The sequence below is a fragment of the Epinephelus lanceolatus genome, chromosome 1, assembly GCF_041903045.1.
Source record: "Epinephelus lanceolatus isolate andai-2023 chromosome 1, ASM4190304v1, whole genome shotgun sequence".
NCBI classification, from domain to species: Eukaryota; Metazoa; Chordata; class Actinopteri; order Perciformes; family Serranidae; genus Epinephelus; species Epinephelus lanceolatus.
This window is the reverse complement of record NC_135734.1, coordinates 18,918,790-18,946,499: the sequence shown is the minus strand read 5'-3', so window position 1 is coordinate 18,946,499 and position 27,710 is coordinate 18,918,790. Positions and strand designations below refer to the sequence as shown.

Below are 27,710 nucleotides of genomic sequence, written 5' to 3'. Positions count from 1 at the left end.
CTGTAGATCTCCAAACATTCAAAAGGCTTTAACGGGCCATACTGCTGTGATCGACCAATGACGAGAACGGCGGGGAAACACTACAGAGAGAGCGCCACTGGCAGCATGAATAAAGGCAGGCAACGTGCAGGAGGGAGGGAGGGAGGTCCGAGGCTGGGGTAGGCTACGGGAAAACGAGGTAGAGGCGGAGCTTATCGCTGAGCGTGTGTGCATGCATGCATGTGTGTGTATGCGTGTGTGTGTGTTTCCTCGCTCACCCCTCCTCCTTTTTAACCACCCCACCCCCACCTCTCCTGCCCCCCCCCCCCCCCCCCTCCCCCCTCCAACCTCCCCCTCCCCTCTCGGCTGCCCGCCCCTGAGTCTGGAGCAGCAGCAGCAGTGGAGCTTCACTGCCTCTCCTCGCCTCACAGTGCGGGAATATACCAGCGGAGAGCGGAATGGATACGGAAGGGAGCCAGAGCAGCCTGTCCTCCGGCACGGACAACTCCCCCCACGACCCCTGGTAACAGCCTCAGCCCAGCCGCCTGCCTTTTGCTCGTCTCTCGGCCCGATTTGAGTTCACCTTGGACTTTAGTTGAGTTCAGTGCGGGAGCGGAGCCGCGCCGAGACAAAAGACAAGCACGCTGTGTGTGTGTGTGTGTGTGTGTATATGTGTGTGTATGTGTGTCTGTATGTGTGGGATGGATCTACTCAGCGAAGGAGACACAGACGCACCGCTGCTTTCCGCCTCTTTCCCCCCATCTCGTTTGTTTATTTATCTCGCTTTTCCTCCAGAAGGCCACATCGCAACTTCTCCTCCATCATCTGGAAAATCCTCTCCTTTTTTCCCTCCTCTAGGGGATTATAACGGCCCGACTGGCCGATTGGTGACTTCGCAACATGGCCGATGCTTTCTTCTTACTTTATTGATGCTATATTGCACATAATTCCTCCAGTTTCACCCCCCTCCTTCATTGTGAATGTGCATGTGTTGTGCTGGACAGACGCGTGTTATTCTGTGTGACTTACAGCTTGTATTTCTCTCATTCAGCAAAATGTTCATCGGGGGTCTGAGTTGGCAGACAACACAAGGTGAGCTGTCCCGCACGCTACTTTAATAAGTCTGAATGAAAGCCTCTTGTTTACTCCTGTTTTCCATCTTTACGCATATAGCTGCCCATATTGCCCGCGAGGCTTCCTGGAGTTAGGAAGAAAACACTGTAAATAGTTCAATCAAAGCCTCCTATTCAATAAGGATCAGGTTTTAGGATTTAGACTTGCCGAGACGCAGGGAGATTAACAGTGGAAATGCATGCACACATACGACGACTTTGTCTGCCTTTCCCCCTCCGTGCGCTCATTATTAAGAACAGAAGGGCATTTGGAGTAAAAGCGATCGATTATTCCGGGTTAGAGCAGAAGTTGGGCTCGTATCGATGCCCACGCTCGCGTGTTGTTTTCCTTATTGTTGCACTCCGCTGAATCCATTCATTTATTTTAAGAGCCGTGCGCGCACAGGCAGATGCACGCATACAGTTTATTCTTGTTGCGGCGGCCCGTGTTATTATCCCGCTGCTGGCTGCTGTGTCAAAACAGCAATCGTCACCAAGTGTAGCTTTGTTTGTAGTCCACAGGGCCTAATGGGCTATTATGCTGAATGGCCAGATAGCCCGTGTACAGTCTCTGAGGACTGGAGGGACACAAACACAACGTGGTCCGCCCCGACCCCCATTGTCTCTTTCCAGCCACTGCCAGCACATCACCTCACCAGGGCCTGTAGGAAGCAAAAAAAAAAAAAAAAAAAGAGAGAAAGAAGTCCCATCTGATTTGTGGATTTATTTAACCGTGTGTTCCCGTGCTGTCTTTGCAGAGGGCTTGAAGGAGTACTTCTGTAAATTTGGCGAGGTGAAGGAGTGTATGGTGATGCGGGATCCCGTTACCAAGCGGTCGAGGTAAGAAGGAGGCGTGTGCGCTCCGCCGTCCTATCACTGGATGCCTCATGCTCTTCCATGCTTTTCCATGAGCCTGTGGCGTGAGTGTGCATTCTGATTTTGCTTATTTTATTATGTGTGTTGCTTTTCAGGGGGTTTGGGTTTGTAACATACGCAGAACAAGCCGGAGTGGAGAAGGTTTTGGCGCAAAACAGACACGAGTTGGATTCCAAAACGGTGAGTTCTACCTTTTTGAAGAAGCTGGATGCTGCCAGCGAGTTGTCTTGGGTAACTTTTCCCAAATTCGGTGCAGCATGTTTTTTTTCTTTCTTTCCCCTTAGTGCATTTTGCCTCCCACCGTATGGCTTGTAAAGTTGAGGAGCGCGTTATGGAGCAGCCCCCCTTTCCTTCTCCTCCTCTCTCCTCCTCTCTCTGCTCATTTCCCCCTCCAAATCCCGGTTCAGGGCGCCAACATGAAAGCGTTCTTTCTTGGTCTTCATTGCCATGGTTACCTGGGGGACCTGAATGGGGTAGGAGCCCCTGCTAAACCCTCACAGGGTTTATGTAGAGAGCTCGCAAGTTTTTTTTCCTTTTTCTTCTTTTTTTTTCATAGAAAATAATAGCACCCGTTTTCTAGTGGCAGCTCTCAGAGGGGAAAAAAGTTTGAGGAAAGGAAACTGTTGTGGCAGTAGTCCCCAGACTGATGTCAGTGGGGAAGCCTGTGAGGTCCAAATGAGTCTCAGCTGAATTTAAATATTAGGCAGAGGTTTGTTTACACAACTGCTGTGATTTCCCCTCCTACACCCCTGACACATGAAGATTCAAGGTCAGATGTGCGTGTTTTTAGCTACATAATGTAGACCAGTGGTGTAGTGGAGGGTTTACGCAGGTATACCTACCTTTCTGGTGGTTTACAGTGTCCCATATCAGCCAAAAAGCCACAGAATAATAGGAGAGCATACTCACTTCCTCCTCTGTAACCTAGTAGTACACCCACCTCATTAACTACGACTACACCACCAGCACAGACCTATACAGAGGACAGTGTCATGTGTGAATCCCTGCGTTTGACTCAAAGCTGCTGACTTCCATTTGAATATCTGTGAAGGTGTGAATGCTGCTCTCTTGGTCATGTAGATTAGTTGTAGAAATGGTGCCTGGGTGTGTCTTCAGTCAGTTTGTGGCCTCTCCTAAACACACACACACACACACATAATGGGATCATTTGAGAGTGAAAATCAGTGGCACAAAAAGGCAGCAGAGCCCAGGGGTGGAGAAAAGGTAGAGTTGGTTAGTTGTTGGAGCAAGCCTGTTGCCGGGGGTGACGCCAGCCACAGGAGACGGTGCTGTAACTGCACAGCCTGATGGGATTTATGTCTCCATAACAACTTCTCAGCTATTTTGCATTAACTTAAGACACTTGGCTCGGCTGGGTAGCCAGGCTCAGACACACACACACAGGTAATGTTATGTCACGACAGACCTTTATACTTTGTGAGTGAGCGCAAGACAAGATTGAGATATTATCTGTGCACTTTTAGGTTTTTAAATCTTTGAATTTATGCATGGTTGGATCTTCCTGCACAGTTGCTGCGAGGTTTATTAGAAAATGAGTGTTGCTGCTGGTAATCCATCAATTTTTTTTCCCAGTTAGCCTGGAAGAAAGTTCTAAGCAACTGCAGAGTGTTACTCAGTGAGTCATATTACCTATTAAACCTAGGTACAGTCTTTGAGAGCCAGACCATGTGTGCGTGTGATGTGAACGTCGGTTGGCAGGCCACTGGTGGGGTTAGGCGTCGCCCTATTATAAACCAAAATACAGCATAAGGCTAAACAATAATAATGTTCACTACGCAAATGCAGCTTTGGTTGCTCAGGTTGTTGTGGCAGCAGTGTGAGGGGGGGAGCATGCTGTGGTACTATTTATCCAACCAGGCATTTTAAACAGGGTTATGGTTGCCATTTTGTCTTTCCATTTTGGGAATAAGAGTCTAGATTATGTTTTTTTTATCATGTGTTTTCAAACCTCAAACCAAGACAGCTTAAATTCTACAACAATACATAAAATATCACTGATGCAAAAATGACTTATCGTAGTGTAGCAGCAGACTTTTTTTAATATAAATAATTATGAATAAAGCCTTTCAAGAGTAATTTTTTTGTCGAAGCTTTGAGTCAACTCTGGGTCAATTTCTGTGGTGTTCCACCGAATATTTTTTAATAATAACACGCGTGGCTTTATGGGATCAGTGTCAGCCTCTCTGTAACGTTTCCAACACCTGTCCCAGTTTAATTATTTTCTATATTTATTTATTTCTATGCACCTTGTGTCTTCCTCACACCTGGACTCCCTCTCTCCACAGTTAGGAGAGGATAACTATTGTTTGATCAGCACGAGATGTGAGAAAGACATTCCTCCCTGGAATGAGGAAGAATATTCGATGCTCTGATTTTTTTTTTCCTTCATTCTTTTTATGCTGAGCCTTTGGTTCGTGAGAAAAGACGCCACAAGGCCTGAAGCAGAAGGGAGAGGGAAGGTGAATGAAAGGGATGTGACGGAGCAACAGGGTGAGACGTACACTCTACATTAACTGGTGCAAGGTTCATAGCACTAGTTACAAGTGGTATTAAACATTTACAGTCCTGTCCCATCCAGGATTGTTATCCAACCTTAGAAAGCAAAAGCAACAGAGCAAACAGTGATTGAGCATTATAGTTACTGTCAGTACCTGTGGGCCTGAGAATTTAGATGCAACAAATGAGAGGTTGTCTATTGTTTTTAGAGTGAGGTTGTTGTTTTGGTTGGAGGTTAGATTTCCTGTCGGGGCAGAGTGTGGCCTAAGGGCAGTGGTGTGCTGTCGTATTTCTCTGGACAGAGAAGAAGAGCCCAACTGGTATTTGTTTTCACGGAGGAAATACTTTGCTGGAAGCAATTGCGGGAAAGTACGAGACCAGATATTCTCTGAAAAGCCACCACTTCTCAGTCATTGGATTTTGGCTCTTCATTATTTGTGGTGTTGTTACAGTATACTAGTTCTCAGGTGAAGCGAAGGTCATTTGTGAGATTGATGACATGAAATTTGTCACAGATTCAGGAGAATATGTAACAGATCTGTGTGCACATTTTAATTCTTGGACAGTATTTGTGAATTATGTGATGATTTGTTAGTAATGTGTGATAACATAGTATTTTTAAAGGGCAGTGTGCCCCAGAATAACCCCTAAAGAACCCAAGTGTAACCCTGAACTAAGATAACTTGGTAGAAAAACACCTTTTTATAGAAGAGAATGGCAAAAATAAGGAACACGCAAAAGATTTGTTATTTCTTACACCAAGTAAACAGGAATGCCCTTTTCCAAATGTGTTGCAGTAGGTGGTAATTGCCGCTTTTGGCACGACCGCCTGCGAAGGTACAGTGGTGGTCATCAGCGTGGTGTTAATATAGCTGTTTTCGTATATAGCTGGGCACTGTAACAACATATGTTAGCACCAGCCTCTGTGGACCGTTGGCACCACATTCTGCTGTGGTCTAACACCTGGTTAGAGGAGATGCTAGCACCGGCTCCTCGCTCCTGACTGGAGATTAGCTGTAAGTGCTGATGTGGACAAAACTGAAGATGGGGGTGGTGGAGAAGGTGGAGGAGAGAGTGAGGAGAGAGAAGAGCGAGGGAGGTCCAGCTCCCGTGCTGTAATTAGTATAGATCTGAAAAGCAAGTAATCCGATTGAGGGAAACAAACTGGATTGGGCTTCCGAGGTCCATGCGAGGCCTCAGATCCGGGGATAAAGCCTGGACCTGCTCTGAAGGTGGATCCAGGGTTCTCTATCCATGCTACATGTGCACAAGCCCTTCCACCACCACCCTACCACCACACACCCACCCTGGCGAGGCACCCTAGCAGAGTTACACAGGCAGGAGCGGGGTTGGGTTGGGGGGGTCCTCATTAGTGAGCTTCGTTAACTAATTACTGTGCCATTGTTCAGCTGTGCAGATTGACCCTGCTGGCCTGGGCCCAAACCAAGTCTCTCCCTCTCACTCTGCGTGCATGCATTGACATGCCAGCTCCTTTTGTCTCCTCTTCTGTTTATAGCTTTTTGTTTAGCTTATATTGATTATATTGCCATAATGGGGCAGCCCATGGTGCCTTTTTTCACCAGTGTGGGTGTTTGCCATTTTGTGGCAAGAACGTGTTGGCAGGTTGACCGATGTGTCAGAGCTTACATCTCTATATGTCCACCGTGTGATGGCGATACACTTGTTGTCAGTGGAGGTGTGTATTCTTGGCTGTTTAATTACATATATGTGTCACTTTGTGTTCATGTGTTGGTGTTTGTGTTTGTGCTACATTATGTGGGTGCTTGTGTGTATGCGTATGTGCCTGTGGGGGTAGCACGGGAGCCCCAGTTCCTCTACGGGCCCATCTGTTTTGTACTCTTTGTCCTGTTAATTAATGAAATCAGAGGGGCTGCCTGCTGGGACGGCCCCGCTGCACCGCTACACTGGACAGGCCCACTTTCTCATGGGCTGACTCTGTTTTCCAAATGAATGCCTCCTCTTTCTCCCTGTGCTTTCTCATTTTCACACTCATTCCTTTCTCTTCTTCTCTCTCTCCCTCTCTATCTACTGATTTGACGTCCTATTTTTTTATTTTTGTTTTCCAGTTTGTAACACTGGTGGACGCGCTGGGCCTCGTGAGGTGACTATTGGTCGTAGATTAGTCTAGTCTTAAAAGCTAAACCACTAAAATCATACTGTAGGCTCTGCCGTCACTTTGCTGCTTAGATTGAGCGGAGGTTGGATGTCATGAAGCAGGATGTTAGTCAGACCATTTCACGACACACTCAGTCATAACTCTTCTGTGTCAGTCTGGGAAGAGCAACTTTTTTTTTTGCTTCCTAGTAGTTACGTTTTCACCACTGTTTATTGGGACTGTTACATCGCCGAGCCACTTCTCAAATGTCAAGCCTCTGAAGAGCTATTTCTGAGTGTTGCAAACAGTGACCTGGCTAAGTCATTTTACCTTTTGCTTTGTGGCCTATCTGTCTTCCTCGAGGCTAATCCGCCAGTCTGATAGATGCTTTAGTTTTCATTTATTATAGCCTTCCTCTGAGCACAGCCAGATGTAGAAATGAAATGTTAGATATATTCTGTTATTTCGCTGGAGTGGAATGATTTTTTTTTTTTAACAGCATGGCATGACTGTAGCCATAGAAGCACTACTACAGATATTGCATTAGGCCTAACCTAGTCTAGTTGGTAACCTTCTGTATTTTAGGCTGTTTTGTAAGAGTGCTTGATGATTTAAAGCTTTTACATGCTGGTGTTTTGACAACATGTGAAATATGGGTGGAAAATATGATGATATATATACCATGAGACATACAAACTATTCTACTATACTGTCTCTTTTATGTCATTGTTGCATCAATGCAATGACGCATCTTGCTGTTTGATTTACTAGGTAAGCCCCCAGAAAATAGTGTCCAGTTATTTCATCCATAAACTGTTTTTCAATTGAATTTTTTTTAAAAATTGGATCACAGCATATATTACTGATTATTTAATTTATCAGATTATATTTCTGATATCACCCTTAACATGAAAATAGTTGTTTTTAAGCAGAATTGAAGAATAACAGGGTCTTACAAAGACACATTGACGGGAGACTAGGGCTGCAGTGATTAATCGATTAATTGATCAGTTGCAAGCTATTAAAATAATCAACAACTAATTTGCTTATTGATTTATCAGTTTGAGTAATTTTAAAAAAAAATCTAGCTTGTTAAATGTGAATATTTTCTGGTTTCTTTGCTCCACTTTGATACTTAACCGAATATCTTTGGGTTGTGGAAGAAACAAAACTTTCACTTTGGGTTTTGGGACATTCTAATCAACACCATTTTCTGCCATTTTTTTAGACCAAACAACTAATGAATTAATTGGAAAAATGCTTAACAGATTAATCAATAATGAAAATAATTGATAGTTGTAGCCCTTTAGGTGACTGATTTCAAAATCACCACAAGCTGTTGAATATATATTGTAATGGGCTCCTGGAAACAGATATATGGTGAATATTTTCCTGTATACACTGGGTGCGACTGCAGCCTTGTGTCAGATGTGAGGGCTGCTTTCTGACCGCTGTCATTGTCAGCTCATGGTCTGTGTCTCCGCCACATCATGGCCTCAGGGTAGCACCTGTCCTCTTGTTAAAACAACTCCCAGCACCCGTATTTCCCAACCACTTTACACCAGGACTGTTTTGTAAAGGGAGGATGTGTATTTACAAGAAATCATAATGATGACTTGGTACATTGCTGCTTGTTGTAGTAGTCTGCTAGCGTGATTCTGTCGTGTTATGCTTCTGAGGTTACTGCAGCTTCTCCTGTCTTGTATGTTCTCTTTTATTTTGAATATAAAATACATTTAGAGCCTAGTGTTGACAAAAAATGTTGATACATTTAGATTCTGAATATTGGAAATGGTTTGAATATACATTTTCTGCTGTATTGATACACCGTTTCCAGCTGTGTTTCCTCGCTCTTTCTTATTGTTAATGATGACTATGGTCTTCTGCTACTAATCAAGGAAAGAATAGCCGTTGATATCATGTTAAAACCTTGATGAATTCATCTTTTTGCTTGTATGCCCTCAATGTCATTTTTCTGATGGTATCAAATACTGTATCGAATATCTACATTTTTCAAGGTATTGTACTAGAGATAGGAATTCCAGTATCGTGACAACACCAGTACAGCCTGAAAACAGGATTTGTTCAGTAGCACAGGTGCACTGTTACATGCACTGTAAACTGTGAGTAAAAAAAAAGAAAATGGCTACATCTGTGCTTGCCATTTACAGTGTTTGTGTCTTTTTGCTCGCATCTTTTTGATAAAAAGCAGCTGGTGAAAAGGTCACCGCGTTGGTAATCACAGAGTATGAAGCCACACATCTATTATGTTACATTTGGCCCATTAAGCACAGATCCTGTAAGAAATGTTGTTATTGTTTGTGAGTGCTCTCTGTTTGTTGCACTGCTGCTGTCGAGAGTTGCTGGGGTGGCTTTGCGTGTCCTTGTCACCTTTGTCTTTGTGCTTGGACCAGCTGGAGGTGACATGACTCCTCTCTCGTCTTTGTGCCCCACTTCAAGGTGCAAAGACCTTCTGCAATCCCTCCCAAGGACGCTGCAGCTGCATCTTAGTTACACAGCGTTGTGCTCTTGAAGCAGTGTTAAATCTGAGGTACTTAAAGGTCCTCGTGGGATATTTTTGTCTGTAGATTTGTCATCAGAAGCAGGGAATCATCACAGGAAAGAGATGAAAGGATTGTTAGAATATTGAATGAACACCCTCCCTCGCATTGTGTGTATTGTTCACATTATAAGTGCTTATTTCTGGCCATTTGATAGGCTCCCTTTTAGTTGCCAATATCAATTCAATACCTCTGATAGCGGCTGTGTGAGACACAAGGGCTTTTGCTTCACACATCCAATTATTAGAACAAAGATGGAACTCTAAGACCATAATACACTACAAGGTCCTGTGACCTAAAATCATCTCTCTCGTTGGCTTGAGTGAGAATAACACGAGATTCCTCACAAATTTAAAATGCCAGGCCAGGCTTTGCATATTTAGCATTATTAAAGGCCAGCTCATTCAAAACTCATTTGCTTCTAATTTTATCTGTAACCTTGACCACTGCTGAGACATTCCACTTGGGAGAAATATGGATACAGTCAAATCTGGCTAATCCAAAATGGAGGTTGTCTGGATTTGTGAGATTTAAAAAAAATATATATCCATCTGAAATGTATTCAGAATATTAAATGCTCATTTTAGATGCCGGACTGCTCTGCTCTGTCTAGGTTGTGGCAAAGATACATTTAGTTGTGTCCCAACGCACAATTTAGAGAATGTACGTATTCACGTCTCACTGTGTATTTTGATCCCTACGCCTGTTTGTTTGGCTGGTGTGTTTGGATTTTTTGGGGCTTGCATAAACAAGGGTCTACTATACATACTCGCAGATTAGCATATGTTCTATTTCTGGACTTGCAGGCCTTCAGATGGGTTCAGACTTAGAGGCTCTGTGTTGTAACTAATTCTACTTAGTTAACAGTGTGATAATTCATCGATGCCCAGAGAAAGATTTCGTTAACACACAGCACAGGATCAGCTGCTGAACAACATATCCGGAGCAGGCAGAGATTTGGTGTCTTTGCTCAGAGATTCTTAAGGTGGGAGGGTGCATTGAAGAGGAGGTCTACCTCGCAGTCTCAGAAGGGACAAAAATATTTGTTGTGCTTTTTTAACTGTTATATTTGTTTGGGTTCTTGGAATACCGAAACCCTCTTTAGCAGCTCAACAAACATTTGACTTTTCCTGGTTTTGTAAGATTTTTTTATAGATATGATTTGAACTGTTAAATAATGACCCATTACTTCTGTTTGGGGCCTCAGAGACAAACTAAAGAAATATAAATTTAGCAATGTAACTGTGCGCCGGGCAATATAGCATATTGACATCTTGATATGAGACTAGATGTCGCCTTAGATTTTGGATATTGTTTTATGATAAGTGTTGTCTTTTCCTGGTTTTAATTTCTGAGTTACAGATTTCTGAACTTAGCAGACTGTTATAGCTTTTCTATTATCTATCTTTACTCAACTTCAGGGTGTCTATATTGTCTTAGAATATAAAAATAGTACACATTTATCAATTAAAAAAAAGCCCTTAAAAGTATCAAATTGTCTTAAATTCAGATTGAATGGGTCTTAAATGTTTTTCAGTCGCCTTACTGCAACAATATCTGGTATTTCGCTACGAGAATCATCATTTAACAGAAGAAAACACTGCTCAATGAGGAACCAGACCCTATTTTCACCCCTTTTACACATTTAGATTTCGCAGTGGGTCTGCATTGTTAAACTAAGGCCTTGCCAGCCAACCTGCTTGTTAGTTTTTTTTTCTGTGCTTAAAGTGGTAAGCACAGGGAGTATGCTCAGTGGCATTTTACCTTACTGATCTTGGAAAGAGTATGTTTTCACTTGTGGTGGGTATTTCCATCGAAAGTTTGGTCTTAAATTGTATTTAAAGTGGTATTAACAAGGTCTTAAAGTTTCTTAAACTTCTTTGTACCTGTAGACACCCTGACTCAGTCATCCACATTGCTGGTGATTATTTATCAAAACTGTCATTGCGGGCGCAGCCTCTAGCTCACTGGATAGAGTGTGCACCCCATGTACTGTAGGCTGAGTCCTTAGCATCAGCATGGGTTCAGCTCTAACATGTGGCCCTTTGCTGTGCATCATCTCCATTCTCTCACCCCCACTTCCTGTCACTCTCCAGCAGTTCTATGATAAAAAGGCAGCAAAATCTCACTGTGTAAATACTCTGTGAAAGCAACAGTAGTCAACAGTATTACAATATTATTGCAATATCGATATTGGAGTTAATGGTCAAACATGTGGTAATATTTGCTTCTCTCCGAATTGCCTAGCCCTAATATAACCATGTGTAAAATATGAAGTATTTCTCTCCTTTAGTTGAATGACAATGCATTTGTTTGTGGCAAAGGGAAGGGTTGTCACTGTAATACTTTTCCACCTATGGTAAAAAATATGTAATGGGAAAAACTTTGTTGATTTTGCAGTTATTATGATTATTTTACACATACAGCAGTGGGGTCTGTGCATCTCCGAATATTAATAAATGAAACAAATGTCAACAACAGCTCACTACTAATAGAATCCTCTAAATATCAGTAATACTGTAGCGCCGGCCTTTCACAATCGTCACAGCCCATCTATCATCAAAACTGCAATCAGATCCACAGCAGGATGTCTTGAAATGTGTACGTCATTTCAAGAACAGACAAGTTTTACTTAAACCACTTTAAAACTCATCTCAACTCATCTCTCCCTTACAGATCGACCCGAAGGTGGCGTTTCCCCGCCGGGCCCAGCCTAAGGTGAGTGCACACTGAAAGGGTTAACATAAAGGGGGAGTAGTGATGATGTCATATGTCATTGCTCATCACTCAGCCCTGGTTGGCTGGGATTAGAGTCAGGCAAGTGACCAAAGAGGAGCGGCAATCCACTTGTCCAGCCTGACACTGTGACCCCGTACCCTGACCCTGCCCAACCCCCGACTATCAGCAGCCAGCACACACACAATAGTCACCTGTACACACACACACACACTAACGCACACACTCTCCTCCAAGCTTTAAATGTAACAGACCTTAAACTGAAGTGAATTAGGCTGAATGTTCAGAAGAGCTTTCAGAAACCTCTGAGAGCAGCTAAACACCAACAAACACAAAGTCTCTTTATCACCAGCATCTACCCCCCTGGCTAATGTGATTAGTGGTAAACGATGCCGTCTTCTTCTTCTCTGTTGCTAGCTGGTGACCAGGACAAAGAAGATCTTTGTCGGAGGACTGTCAGTCAATACCACCATTGAAGATGTGAAGCATTACTTCGACCAGTTTGGAAAGGTAAAGCATACACAAATCTGGTGTCTATTTGTAGCCACCCCAGTCTGTGATCAGCTGCGGTCTCTCAGGTCCTCTAGTGCAGTGATTCCCAAACAGTTTGTGTCAGACTGAACTTCCCCTCAACATTCAGTTCAAACTGTATACTATTGAACTAATAATGATATAAAAGTGAACTGTATGTTTCATTAAATATGCATACAGTTAAACAGTTTGCATTTGTACTTCAGTAATGGGCGAGTTACTTTCAAAATGTTATATAGTACATATTACTAGTTACTTTTATTTGAAAGTAAATACTTACTTTACAGTATTACTGAGTAGAGTAATGTGTTACTGATTACAAAGGGTAATGTTGTTTTTAATAGCAGGTAATCAAAGCACAGTAGCTCCAGTTTATTGAAGTTCATTACATCCAGTGGTGGGTGATATTGTTTAGCCCTAATGGAGGCTCTCCTCCTGAGTGCAGATCTCGCCCATTCATGCATTCACACGCAATGGTTACTACTCTATATTAAAACCACCCTCTTATATTAACAATAGTGGGATGATATAGAACAATTAAATAGCCTCGGCCTTTTTAAATAAACAAATACACAGGGCTGGGCAGGTGGACAACAGACAAAGTGATAAATTATGAGATAGGGATAAATGTCTTTGATTGTATGCCTATCATGAAACACAATAGACAAATGCAGAGGTTGGCACAACAAGCTTATTGCCGTGTGAGTCACTCACACTATAGCAAGTGAGGTGAAAGACCCACTTGCAGGTTCCTGGTCAGCTGAAACAACAATGTAGAGAGAGTTGTGTGTAAGACAAGGACAGAATAAATGAATAGGAACACATCTAACATGCTAACATACATGCAATGGCATCAAATATATGCCAAACACCGGCACCCTGCTACGGTGTAGCCTATAACAACATGACAACACACTGAAACAGGATTCTTTGGTGGAATTTTTTCTGTGGGGCGCACTGGTAAAAGTGGTGCAGCGTGGATGTAATGAAAAAATTAAAACATATGCTGTTGTGAGCATTTATACTTGTGCGTGGTGTGTCTGTGTCACTATGCAGTTACACCTCCAAAACACTAGTTGGCGGCAGAGGTTTGTGTGAGGCGCTGTAAAGTTTAGTTGATTCAAAACACACATTAAACATGACTTAATAGTGACCATTTCAAACACAAGTACACATATCAGCTTCATTATAACTCACAGCATTCACAGACAAAGCACTTTTTTCCCCCACAGATACATGCTAAAAAGCCTACGGCATTTTACATTGTATAAATTAGCCCTAAATTAGCAGCTAGCCTACATTCCCTCTACTTATATGAAGCCAGGGACAACAGCAACATTTAACAAAGGTAATGTTACAAATGCAGCTCCATTACAACTCACAGGGTTCACTGACAAAACATCTGTCTTATACTTAACACGTTTTCCAAACAAATATAAGATGCTAACGTTATTAGCACAATGGCATTTTACATTGTATAAATTAGCCTAGCAACTAGCTAGCAGAGATTTTCTCTGCCTGTATGAAGCCAGGATAAATCCTGAAGTCTTATCTGTGAAATAAAAGTAAATAAAAGCTTTGTTTCCACTGAGGGAAATGGTTTCAGCTCACAAAAATAAACAGGAGGTCTGCGTTGCTGTGACATGTAGTTACATTTCGTGGGAGGTACACGTCAGAATATGGCGAAGGGTACAGTGTCGATTTGACACAGAAGTATAAATCCTGCTTTAGTTTGTTACTGCTAAAGTAAAATATTACTGTACCACAACACTGAATATTACCACATGAAGTGGCAGAAGCAGGATGTTTCAACCATGGATCTATTTTAGTTAGTTCAATCATGTGTCCACTAGCTAACTATTGCTATTGTTCCTCCATTACTCTTAGCTAGTGTTTGCTATTTCAACCATTTTTATTTTAGCTATTTCAACTATTTTCCACTACTTTCAGCTGTTTCAGTCATTCATCCATTAGCCAACTATTTCAGCGGTTTAATCGTTACTTTTCAGACCATGCATCCGTCACTTTAAGCTAACGTTAACTTTTTTCCATCCATCTCTTGTCTGTTGCTTTAAAGTTACAGTTAGAGTTTACACCCTCTTAGTCACAACTTGTGGTGTTTAGTTGCTCAAGATGACTCAATATGTGACCACATTTTTTATGAAGTTGAAATTTCTATTTTATGAAATTACCGAGCCGCTCCACAATCTTTCAATGTACCCACTGGCAACAGCAGAAGTGCCCCCTAGGGTCCAAGTACCACTGGTTGGGAATCACTGCTCTAATGGACTGTGTTCCTTTGATTGATTCTATTCATCTGTCGTTGGCTACACCCATTTGACATCTCTCAGCTTTCGACAAATTTGTTTTTCTCTTTTTGTTTTACTCTTTTTCGTTTGAGTCGAGGCACAACAAAAAGTGCGAAAGAGGCCTGATGTCAGAGACCAAACAGCAAATGTTTAGGAGGAAGGAAAGGACAGAAAGAGAGAGAACTAAAAGAAAGGAAAGAAAATGCTGTTTGGTCATTGATAGTCTGCTCTGGCAGCTATGGTATTAGTTGGTTTGTTAGTTTATCTCCTTTGTTAGCTGTTTTGCTCTTTTTACAATCCCATCTCAGTGTTTTTGGCTTCTTCATTTGTCCTGCTCAGCTCCTTTGAATGAAATTTGGTGAAAGGCAAACACATGCTGTGGAGACAGATGAGTGGCCGGGGAGAGGGAGGAAGAAAAAAAAAGCAACAAGAGGAGGGGAAGAGGGAGAGGAGAAGAGGGAGATGGCGGGGGACTGAAAGGGAAGAAGCAGCCCCCCGTAGAGACAGAGGGAGGGGAGCTCAAAAGGGTTGAAGGGCAGAGAAAAGGAGGAATGTTGAGATAGTGAGGAGGAAAAGTGACTATGAAAGGGAAAAACACCAATCTGATGGACCATAAATGTATCAAAGTGTCCATCATGCATGAAATGTTGGGTTACTTTTTAGCTAACTACACTTTGGGGGGTTTGGGAGTGTGTTTGAGTTGAGTTCAGGCTCTTCAGTATTAACTAATCAAATGCAACAGCTGCTCCTGTAACACTGCCCCCCCCCTCCTTCCCCCTCACCTCACCCAAAATCAGTACCTCAGACACCAACTCCCCTCCCATCCCACATACACACACCCTGCTCCAGTCCCTCTCAGCTTGTTGCCGTGGTGACCTGCTTTCGCCCATTGTCCCACTGTAATCCAGTGTTTTTTTTTTTGTTTCTTTTAAAAAAATGTGTAAGAAGTGTGCATTTGCATGAATGGAAAGAAGGGTGTGTGTGTGTGCGCATGAAAGTGTGACAGTGTCATCGCCGTGGCTGCGATGGGAGGCAAGCTTGCATACATTTGTACAGACTGTAAGACTCACAGCCGGGGATCCAGTTGTCACAAACATTAAAGGGACAGTTCCCACAGAAATCAAAAATACATATTTTTCCTCCCACTTGTAGTACTTTTTATCAATCAAGAGTGTTTTGGTATTGTTGCTGAGTGATAGTGATATCAGCTGTGGAGATGTCTGCCTTCAGGATGGCACAGGCTGCCAAACTACACCCACCAACTGAATCACTGTGCGAATGCATCACTCATGGACAAGAGGGTTTTGGTCGTGACAGAGAGAGATGTAAATAGTAATGGCGTCCTCTTTGGCTGAGCTGTAACTCAGGCTGGCTATCGGTACTTGATATCTTTAAGGTATCCACCGAAATAGCCCAGCACCAGGTAGTATTGAAACGTCTATCGAAAGTATCATCATCATCATCATTCAACAAAATCTTTATATGATCCTTTTTGCGCCGGGGGTCTGATATCGAACTGTCCTGATACCCTGCCAGATCAGTAAACTTTAAACTAAACTTCTTCAGGAAATTCCGTGTAATGGCCGAAGTAGATTGCTGTTTGTATAATCCTGTATTTATCTATCTATAATAAAAACCAGAAGCTAATAGCTAGAACATTCACTCTTTTTGCACCAGAAAACTAAGGCTGCTGTCTTCCATGTCATCACATTGTATGTTCGTAACGTCATTGCACTACGTTACGTGTGATGCAAATTACGCAAATACGCATAGTGGCGTCAGATGAATGAAAAATAAATTTACCACAAAGCCTTTGTACTCTGCTCATAAAAAAAAGAGCATATCTCCGAAACTAAATAATAAAATTAGTTCAAATGACTTACGGAGTCTTAAAAAAATATTTTGTTTATATTTCTTCGTCTTTTAGATTGTTTAGATTTATTTTATAAAGTTTGATGATAAAACATAATTTTTTTTAATGAGACAATTTCAATATTTGTATAAGTTATTATTGTTTATTGAATTACATAACCTTTTCGATTAGGTTGTACAGATTTTAAGGATTTAAAGCATTTAAGATAACAACAAGCAAAAAAAACAATATGGGCACTGGTGGACAGTCTCTATTGCTCTACTGACTCTACTGTCACACAACTATCCCTGGCGTGGAGCTCACACTCCTGCAGCAGCAGCGACAACTTATACAGTCTGTGGTGTGGTGAAGTTGAGCGCCATGTATTTGACAGAATTGGCAGTTCAGTGTGCCAAGATGCCACCAAAACGTTCAAAAGTATGGCTATACGACACGCCACTCCATTCACATTATAGGTTGTGAATGAGATGAGATACTATATTTGTATCCGTATCACTTTAAGAATACTAGTATTGGTACCAATACCAATAAAACAATAAAAAATACCAAGCCCTAGCTGTCACGTTAGCTACCTCAGTGGTGCTAGGTGAGCTAGCAGTAGATGCATGCACACTTCCTTCTGTGCAGTGATACGTTTGATTGGTGTAGTTTGGTAGAAAGAAAATAGTTCCTACATGAAACTGCTCACATCAAGGTCTGTGGATTATCTTAAATAATCAGGTCATGATTTCTGGAAAGAGACATTGCTGTTGAATTTTATAAAATGTATTTTTTGGCTCTTTGAGCACCACAAGCCGAGTGCCATCTAGTTGCATTATATTGGAGAGAAGGCAGACAACTAGCTCACACCAAAACAATCTAGATTGATACAGGTAAGAAGAAAAATATGTATTTTTCAATTTCGAGGTAAGCTGTCCCTTTAAGCGTGTGGTTCAGCTGTTGATGTAAGCAGGAGAGAGTCTGAAAATGAACATCGCTTCAGAGTGTAGGTCTAATGGTTTGGAAGAAATTAACAGCACGAACCTCCTCCTGCCTCGTGCCTGGCTGTGTTTTCTCTCAGTTGGCCTCTGACTCATGTTTAGGGTATTACCATATTTCAGGTGCTAGTTCAAATTCACATAATGTCTTCTAATTCTGGGTCGTGGGTGCTGGTCGACCCGCATCACACGTGTGACCATCACACAGTTTAAGTGATTGTAAGGTGCATGTTGTGACATGTGTCATGTTTCCTGACTGCGTTTTATAAAATGGCAGCTCTGTGCCGAATCAGTTCTCCCTGGTGATCACAGACACTCATATCTAAGACAACACTCCCTCCGCAGGATGAGGGAATATTTGGACTGTTTGGACACGTGAGACCAAAGCTGTATCATGGATAGCGCCAATCCCACAGTGCATTCCTGCTGAGCGGGAGGTATTTCTTGTTTATTATCTGAGCCTGGTTACAAGGTGCAGGTTAGGATGGAGTAGGACTTGGTGTCCTGTTTATTTTCATACTGTGGCACCGCCTCCAAAGGAAAACACAGAATGCACTATGCATTTTATGCAACTCTTTGATATGCGCCGCAGTTTATTTTTTCGGAGTACACTTCTGAAGGCACACCTACACAAACTTCATTAGACTGGACTGAAATGGCTGCTCAGTTGACACGTCAGGTGTTTTGGACCAAACAGACAAGTCAAAGGCATGTGTTAATGTGCGGTTTCCCAACTGGACAAATCTGAGCTCCAGTTGCTGAACGTCTCGAGGCCAATGAGGCTACAGCAGCCATGTTTGTACGAGAAATAAGTCTGAATCCTGAGGTGAAGGTCTTGTAATCCCCCTCGAGAACAGCTCCCCTCTTTTTGCCTGTGTGGAAGAGAGAAATGTGTTTTAAACTGGTTATCAGGCTCACAGTTAGGTAATTTGATAATTAGCATTTCAGGCATTTGGGTCATACAGTCAATTATGTTTAATCCAAAGGAAATCCCTGTTTTCACGCTTTTTATCCTGCTTCTCTGTACTGCATTCCTCAAAGTACCTTACTTGAAAAACTAGCATTAAAATCCCTCTTCTGAAATCAAGTGAGAGAATAGGTCAGAGCGGTAAGCAAAGGAGGGAGTGGATAAGACGAAAAATGCAGCATGGATTGGACAGGGCAGACGGGAAAAGTTGGGACTCCACTCACCCATGTGAGCTGGCGATTAGGAGGCTTGACTGAACACTTTGTCTGCTGGCCTGTTTAGAGAGAGATGGCCGGAGAGCGCGAGAGCGAGAGAGAGAGAGGAGAGAATGAAAGAGGGAGATGTGAGGAGACAGAAGGGGAAAAAATGTGAATGCCACCTTTCATAATGTCGCAGAAAGTGTAATGGACTTGTCAGCAAGCGCTTGTTTTTCAGACAATGGCTACACGCTTCACTAAAAACTGGATATTTTTAATGCTGTGCTCGGAAATCAGTGCAGGATCACAGTTGACCCCTGTTCGAGTACATCTGAGAACTTCATGAGAATATGACCTTAACTTTTCTCCACTCTCTGCATGCACGCTGACTAGTTAGCGACTGAGCCGCTGCTAAGCCAATCTCAGACCCCCACAGCTATCCAATCAGATTGTCTTACAGCACCCTGGGCAGTGGACATCGAGGATCGTCTTCTTATTGGTTTTGGCAAGGGCAAGGGGCTGGTGTGCGACCACAGCATACGCTCACACACGTGAGAGAATATTTCTCAAGTGAGCACGCCATTATATTCTAATGGAAGACAATAAGATGAGCCACATTAGCATGACTGTGCAGCATTGTTATCTTTCCTCCGGCTTCAAAAAAATTTGGCTTCGCAGCTCAAAAGCTCCTCTGACTGGCAGCGCTAACCATCTAATCCAGAATAGATGTTGCTAATGCTAACAGGAGGGCTAGCTGTGCGTGTAACTCTACTCTTATGATAACATGTTGGCTTGCAGCTGTCTACTAACTGTCCTGTTCCCTGGCTCTCTGCTGTGTCATTGAGTTTGGATGACCGGAAGGGTGGAAGGCAGAGGGGAGAGGAGAGGAGAGGAAGAGGAGGAAGAGGAGGGGGAGGGGAGGGGGGGTAAAAACTGAATGAAGGACAGAAAGAGGAGGGGGTGCTCTGTGTGTGTGTGTGTGTGTGTGTGTGTGTGTGTGTGTGTGTCCAAGATATACGTTGACAAGGATGAGAGTTAAAAGGTCAGTTAGGTTGTAGAAGCAACCTCGATCCTCTCCGTGTTTATAATTTGGCGAGGGAAATCCAAAAATCGTACCCGCACTCAGTCTCAGTGAGAGGATGTGTTTTACATCTGATGTAAAGGTTAGAAATCGGATGGCCTGGTCATCCAGAGGCCTCTGCCACTCATGTTACACTGGTTTGAGTTTCAGTGCGTGCTGTCTAATGAAAATAGCAATGTAGTCATACTCCCCGTGTGTCCATGTGATGCAGGAAGATCTGAGTTGCAGATTTTTGCGAATGTTGTCGCAGTACTTAATGACTGAAAACACAAAGGTCACTTCCACAGTGATCCCAGGCCTCGGCCTCCCTCTCTCTCTCCTCATGCTGTCAGAGCTCAGGCAGAAGCTGCTAACTTTCCTGCCAGTGAAGGACAAGTGAGGGAGGGAGGAGAGAGGGTGGACAGGGGGAGGAGGAGGAATATGAATAGGGCAGTGGAGTGAGTGCAAAAAGGAAAGTGGAGGGAGAAGGAGAATGAAAGGAGAGCGTGTTGACAAAGACCCCAGTTCACTTTGTTCTATACTCTCTGATCCTAAATGTTCATTTATCCTCCATCAAAACTTCCCCTTCTATCTGTTTTTCTATCACCCCATTATTTATCATTTTCCCCTTCTTTCTCATTTTCTGTCCTTTTCTCTCCCTCTCTTTTTCTCCCCTTTCCCTCCATTCTATTCATTGAAATTAGTTGAGGGAGGGAGGGGGCTAGTTCTTCTAATTGAAATTCTTTACAGGGTCTCCATGGGAATAGTAAACTTTGTGGAGAGGGACAGAAAGACAGCGAGGGTGAACGAATGAAAGGGGGAAAAAAAGAGGAGAGAGAGAGAGCAGGACAGAGTTTGTGTGAGAACTCAGGAGAAAGAGACAGAGCAAAGAATGGGAAAGAATTTCCTCCAGCGCCTCCTGAACAAGGAACATTCACTTCTTTTTCACCTTGATAGATTGTATTTCATTTTATTTTTATACAGCATTCCCCCCGCCTCACCCCACCTCACCCCACCCCTCCCGCTGCCTCCCTCATTTCCCCATCGCTCTCTTCCTTTCTCTCCCTCTCATTCTTTCTTTCCTCCTTTGTCACCTGTCACCCCTCCCTCTCTCCCCTCCACCCTCTCCATCTGTTTTCCCCTCTTACTCCAATGCTAAAGAGGGACAATGGCACCCCATGCTGTGTAATGATGTGTGTGTGTGTGTGTCTGTGTGTGTGTGTTTTAATATGTCGAAACTCATCTATTCTTTGCTTTGTTCTCACAGGTCGACGATGCCATGCTTATGTTTGACAAAACAACCAACAGACACAGAGGTATGTTTACAGAGTTATGATTCACACGCACGCATCACGCTAATATGTGTCGACATGCTAAGTAGGGACACATACAAACACGTCCTCGTAAATGAAAGGGGGAAACAGCGTGATAGAGTCACTTAGTGAGCGTCCACGATTTAAAATATGAAAGCTGAATTTTTCTCAAATGGAAAGACAAAAGAAAGTGATTCATCTCTGTCCTCTCCCAGTGAGTGAGAGGTGCAGCTCCCGCTGAGGGTTGTGATACAGGGTCGTGATGGTTGCAGGCCAGGATGTAACTTAATGAGACAAGTGAGGGAAGAGGGAGAAGGGAAGACAGTTGGGTGGAGCGGGAGAAATTGAGTGTGATAATCGGGAGAGGACCGTAAATCTGGGCTCGGTTTTTGGCGAACCACGCCCTATCCCTGCTCCTTCGTGATGCCAACAGTTTGATTGACAGGCAAACCAGTCGAGGCCTGGTCTGATGAAGCCAGCTCCTTGTGTTAGAAATGGCTGGTTACAGTCTTATTATAGTCACTGTAGAGTTTTTATAAGTTTCTGAATCTGGTCAAGTGTTTGTGAAAATATACTCTTTGTTTCAAGGGCCTAGTTTTCATTTCAGCATTAAGGGGGGGACACGAAACGAGGGATTTTGGGGTCCTCCACCAGAAAATATTGAGCATCAAACAATTTTCTGCATTCTGGTGAATTTTTATGCACCAATTTGTGCCTTTTCTCCATCAGTTTATGGTGTAAGTGTCTCTAATTCTGTAATACTTCAGTGTTTTTTATTGGCACGGACGTGTTCTAAGTATTGGGGGGGTATGTGTCCCCTCTGCAATCTACATCTGTGCTTTGTCAACCACTCCGTAGGCAACATTTCAAAAGGAAAATTCTGTGTTCTTACCATATTTTTTATCAGTGTAATTGCTGAGATCTGAGGTCGTGGGGTTTCAGCTGCACGTGTCTTCTTCACAGACCACAGGGCATCACAGACACGAACACTCTGAGAGGTCAAGTGTTGGAATAAGAGTCTGTTTGTGTGTCTTCCAGGCTTCGGCTTTGTCACATTTGAGAATGAAGACGTGGTGGAGAAAGTCTGTGAGATTCACTTCCATGAGATCAACAACAAAATGGTACGCATGTCAACCTTGACATACTTCATCAACCTACAAGTTTCCATTTAAAATACATTCGACGAGGAATATACCTCCAGTTCATGTTATATCATGTCATATCATATTGAGCCTGAGTTTTTGCACTATGCATTCAGTTCAGTTCAACACTGGTGTCCTTTGCCTTAGGTGGAGTGTAAGAAAGCCCAGCCAAAGGAGGTGATGACGCCGACAGGCTCAGCTAGAGGCCGCTCCAGAGTGATGCCCTATGGGATGGACGCCTTCATGCTGGGCATAGGCATGCTGGGTAAGAGCCGAACTCAAATTTACTGGAAGCAAATAGACTTAAGTCTCCTTAAAGGTTTCAATCTTAAGGTGTTGTGGTTCAGAGCAGAAGCCATACACAACACCAACACTGACATTTATGGGCAGTTTTATAAAATATATCTTCACATAATGTCACAATTAGTAATGTATTTCAAGTGGAAATAGACACCTTTATCGTCATAACTTATTGTGAAGTAAATGTTGATTGCACAATGTAATGGCTATAGGATAATGAGGCCATGAGTGTTAGAGTGGTTCCCTATAAGCCTCGCTTTCGATATGCAGTTCTGTCTGCCACCGGGTACGATCTTCGGGGAAATGACGACTCAATTTTCGGCACAAAGGGAGTGCATCAAACATTGCACAACCTGGTAGCTATCCCCAGTTAGTTTCATCAGAGCTACTGTGTTAAAGAGTTGGTGGCAACGTGAGGTTTAGCTTCAGTTTCATTTGTCGTGGTTTATATTAACGTGACAGTGTTTCTCCTTTCCTGTTTTTTCACCCTTTACCTATACTGCCTTTGTTAATTACTGTGTGTAAATGGTTAAAGGTGAGCGTGTTGATATTTATAATTCAAACCCAGTTATTAGTGTGATTGTTTGCGAGGCTCAAAGGAAAATGTAAAGTGATGCAGTTGTCTTAGCGACAGCACCAACAATAACCTGGAAATGCAAGAGAGGAGAAAGTCATCTGTTTCCGCTTTAACCATTTAGCTTAAAGGGTACTTTCACATATATAACTGAATTATATAACTGACTTTGAGTTATTGCTGTAAAATAATGCAAATTTCTAGTTGGTTTGTCAAAATACTGCTTTAAAGCTGCGTTTTCCAAATGTTCTACACATAACAGTATTTTTCAACACGTGAAAAGTTTGTCCATTTGTCTCCATAATAACACATTTTTTATGGACAGCAGCTTGCTGAACACACCTGACTGTCTCTCACTAGTCCCACCTTTAAATTTGATGCACATTTTAGTAGTGTTGTCAAAAATATCGATTCAGGGATTCTGAATATTTGAAGTGGTTTCACTGCTCAGTTTCCAGAGTATCAGTACACCAATACAAGCTGTACTTTCTCACTCTCTCTCATCATTAATATTTACTACAATCATTGTGCTGCTCTCTGTTACTAACCCAGAATAGAAAGGTTGGCATGATATAGCCTTAATATATTTATCTTTTGATAGAAAGTTAAATTTTATGCCCTCAGTATCCAGTTTTCCCCGTGGTATTGAAAATGGCATTGAATATAAATATTTTCAAGGCATTGTACCAAAGTTAGAAATTACAGTATCTTCACACTGCAGTACAACACTAACTCACACCGTAGTAAGAATGCCTCCTATGGTTTCTTACGTGTGGTATTTTTTTGACTTCACCCATGAAATATCCAGTTCACCTGAAGCAAAATCACCTTCTTAATTTGGTTATTACTCCCTGATCTGATTCTCACACCTTCTGTAAATAAAACTACGATGTATGATGAAAAAATTTAGAGGTCACAGACTGAAGGACGAGAGAGCTACACACACACTGGAGTGAAATATGGTTTGAAAGCGTCCTCATTGAAAAACAAACTGGGAGCTACCATTATGTGTCATTTGTGGCTGTTTGGCTCCCTCTACTGGATCATTTGACATTATACTGTTACCACAGTCCCTGTGTCCTCAATAACAGCTGAAGGTGTTGACTCCTTTATCTGATTTGTTCTCAATTCCTCTTTGGTGACCTTGACCCTTAAAGGAATACTAGAAAAAAATGTATTACGATACACGTCCCCCAGTAGATGAATTGATCCAGAGCTTCACTGTGAACTCTAAATATTCATTGGATGATGAAAATGAGCACAGAAAGTGAAAACATCTGTCTGACATAAGAATCCAACGTCTTTTTCCTGACATCATATTTATGTAAGGTGCCAGCTTGTATAATGATGATCATGTGACATCACATACTCTGGATACTTTGCATACCTGCTGCGTTAGAGCAGAGGGAAATGGATGATATAAGACTGCTGAGCTAACAGCATCTGCAGCAGGTGAATGTGTGGTTGCCTATTACAAGTAGTAGTGAAATAATATAATCAATATGTAGGCTACTTGTTTTAATATTAACCAGCAGATCAATAATATTTCATAAAGTCTTTATGTGTGTTTATTAAGCCAAGGTAACTAAACTGATGATCACTCTCTGTGTCTAACAGGCTACCCAGGTTTTCAGACTACTACCTACACCAGCCGCAGTTACTCTGGAATTGCTCCTGGTTACACTTATCAATTTCCAGGTGAGTCCATACACATCTAGCATGTAAGTCGGTCTCTATATGCCCTCTAACAGGGAGGATACAGGTTGTAGCATGTTGTTAATACAGCTGTTAAGTACTGAGGTGATGCAATGTTATGAACCACAAGAGCACACACACATAATACCATCTTAAATTGTCTTTTAAATTGTTCATGCCTGCCTATCCACACCCTCCTCCTTCTTTAAAATATCTCAGATGTCCCTTATTTGCCTGTTTTCCTCTGATATTCTTCTGCGTTTATTTGATCTACTTATGTAACCTCCTTTCATTTGGCTGTGTCGCCCCTCCTTTTCCTTTGCTCCTACCTTCCTGCCCGTCCTCACTGTAGATGTTTAACTTTCTGTGCTCCTGCTTCCATGTTAGCGTTCTGCTGTGGCTAAATGTCTGTGTGTGTGTGTGTGTGTGTGTGTGTGTGTGGCTTTGTAGTCTGACCGGTGGATGGTGACTGTATTTACAAAGCGCTCTCTCTTGACCTTCTCTGTTTCTAGAATTCCATTTAGAGAGGACCCCCCTCCTGACATCATCCCACCCCCCTGAGCTGGCAGGTCAGTGGCTCCTCATTCCTCCAAGGGCCTTGAGAGGAAAGAAAAATAATCTGTTCAGCAGCAGAAATCAAATGACAAGAAAGCAAATAAGTCTATATTCTCAAATGTTAAACTATCCCTTTGAATTTCATGTAAACTGACTATTTCTTTGATGAGAATAATCAGGTTGTTTACTGGAATGATTAACCATTTTACTCAGGTGAAAAATTACAGTAAGCCCTTACCACTAAGAGTCAAAGGGCACTAAGAGTTCCTAGAAAAGATATTTCTTTTGAGGCCTTCTCAAAGCTGCTGAGAGCAACTTTTACTGAGAGAACTCCTAAAATAAGAGAACAAGAGGGGATAAGATGAGATTAAAAAAAGGAAAGAAAAAGAAAAAAAAATTACATTTAATTAAAAAAAATGTTGTCAAGAATTACACATTATTTAATAGAAGGAACAATAAATGAATAATTAAAAAAAAAATTTAATTATAAATTAATTAAAAATTGAATTGACCTAAATGAGAAGTACAATTAAAATTTGCATTTAATTGAATAAAAAAGTTAACTTTGAAATGTAATTAAAAACCAAATTGTATGTTAAATTCCATTTTTAAATTAAAAAATGTTATTTAATTAGCTTTAAATAAAAAGTTTAATTACAATAAGATAAAAAATGAAATTGATTCAAGTAAAAGATGGCATCACATAAAATGAGCAGCATTTGACTAATTATGAACAGGTCTTAACTGACTGAGGAGTCCTCTGGGCTGCCCGTAACTTCTCTCACACTCATGTTTTTAGGATATCCTCCTAATTCAGTTAGGTAGGATTTACTTTTAGCCATGGCCCCTGTATCTGAAAGTAGCTCCCGCAGCTCTGCACACTGCCATCTAGTGGCTCTGAGTTGTACTTGACTTGTCACCCTCCTGGTTTTTATCATGAGCATAATTGTGTCCCTTATTTAAAGAACCTAAAGACAGACTTCAATGGACAATATGTGCAGTAGGTTTTTAGATGTCGCTCCGTCCACCAGTTGGACTTAAATCACATGACAGATGTTTGAGCAGATGTGGAGTCAACAGACACTGAGCTGTAGATTGTGACTCATGATCTGATATGAGAGCAATCCACAATGACTGTCATAATTTGGTCTGTTTGTGACCCTCAGCCATTCCCCTGACTGCGTATGGACCAATGGCAGCAGCCGCAGCAGCAGCAGTAGTTAGAGGTACGTGTGTGTGTGTGTGTGTGTGTGTGTGTGTGTGTGAGAGAGAGAGAGAGACGTGCTTAGACAAAGAATGTCAGTGCCTCTGCATATACTTGCCTTTGGTAGAATGTGTGTCCTGCTTGGACAAATAAAAGAGTATTTTTAGATGTGTGTGTGTGTGTGTGTGTGTGTGTGTGTGTGTGTGTATGTATGTGTGTGTGAGAAGCCCTCTAGTGTTGAAGCCTGACTTGTGTCCTTCGTCTCTCAGGCTCCACCCCTTCACGCACAGCTGGTTTCCTGGGCACCAGCAGCCCTGGACCAATGGCTGACCTGTACGCCGCAGCCAACCAGGACTCAGGAGTCAGCAGCTACATCAGCGCCGCTAGTCCCGCCCCCAGCACAGGGTTTGGCCACGGTCTAGGGGTAGGTCACACGCCCCCACCGACGCGCACACACACACTTCAGTGCATGCATGGGTGCACGTATTATTCCCAAATATAATAGAAAGTGTATCCGCTCTTGTCGGTGCATCCCCAGGGCCCTCTGATTGCTACTGCGTTCACTAATGGCTACCACTGAGAAGACTCAGGTCACTGAAGATGGGAGGGCCTCTCTTCTGCTGATGAGCCAATCAAAATGCTGGCTGCCCTCTGATGGCACAACCTGATTGGCCGGCCACAGGCTCTACCGGGCTCTCCTGGCTCCCTGTGGCTCCACCCACCGACTGAATATCTTTTTAAAATCCTGAACTCTGTTTTGCTGTACTAATCTCACTTCAACATAACGTCCCCCGTCTCTCCTCTTTTGTCCTGTGTAATAACTAGATCCCCTCCTTCCCTCCGTTATCCATTATTTTCTTTTTGAAGCTGAGAAAAGAAAACTGCAACAAAAAAAGGAAAAAAAAATCTCTGAGGAAACGTTTGTCATCTTCGACAAAGTCACAGAGGACTATTTTGAGTATTTTTTTTTTATTATTATTATTATTTTATTTCAATGTGATACGTTGTTTCATCATTAAATCCTTCAAAGCCGTTACTGATGTGAACAGAGAGAGAGAAAAAGCCACGCAAGGTGGGTCTTTGTCTGAAAACCATTTTTAACAAAGGAAGAACAAA

The 27,710-nt window shown here is 42.4% G+C and overlaps 1 protein-coding gene across 2 annotated transcripts; it reads left to right on the top strand.

Moving 5' to 3' along the window:
• Positions 1-353: 353 nt before the first annotated feature.
• On the top strand, positions 354-27,710 carry LOC117257139 (RNA-binding protein Musashi homolog 1-like). Of its 2 annotated transcripts, none has more exons than XM_033627069.2 (14): positions 354-502; positions 1,031-1,071; positions 1,850-1,931; positions 2,063-2,147; positions 11,838-11,879; positions 12,315-12,407; positions 21,079-21,127; positions 22,163-22,245; positions 22,414-22,531; positions 24,758-24,838; positions 25,348-25,404; positions 26,557-26,616; positions 26,864-27,018; positions 27,133-27,710. In XM_033627069.2, the coding sequence occupies exons 1-14, from the start codon at positions 438-440 to the stop codon at positions 27,172-27,174; spliced, it is 1,053 nt and encodes a 350-aa protein (XP_033482960.1). In that variant the 5' UTR covers positions 354-437; the 3' UTR covers positions 27,175-27,710. The 2 variants fall into 2 exon arrangements, with proteins under 2 accessions (XP_033482960.1, XP_033482959.1); XM_033627068.2 differs by having other exon boundaries at positions 27,100-27,324.

What these genes read in the sequence shown, in the direction of transcription:
- LOC117257139 (XM_033627068.2), top strand. Translation starts at nt 438, where the DNA reads ATGGATACGGAAGGGAGCCAGAGCAGCCTGTCCTCCGGCACGGACAAC. An exon ending in ATGAGATCAACAACAAAATG is followed by an intron (nt 22,246 to 22,413) that starts GTACGCATGTCA and finishes CCTTTGCCTTAG; the next exon opens with GTGGAGTGTAAGAAAGCCCA. An exon ending in CCACCCCCCTGAGCTGGCAG is followed by an intron (nt 25,405 to 26,556) that starts GTCAGTGGCTCC and finishes TGTGACCCTCAG; the next exon opens with CCATTCCCCTGACTGCGTAT.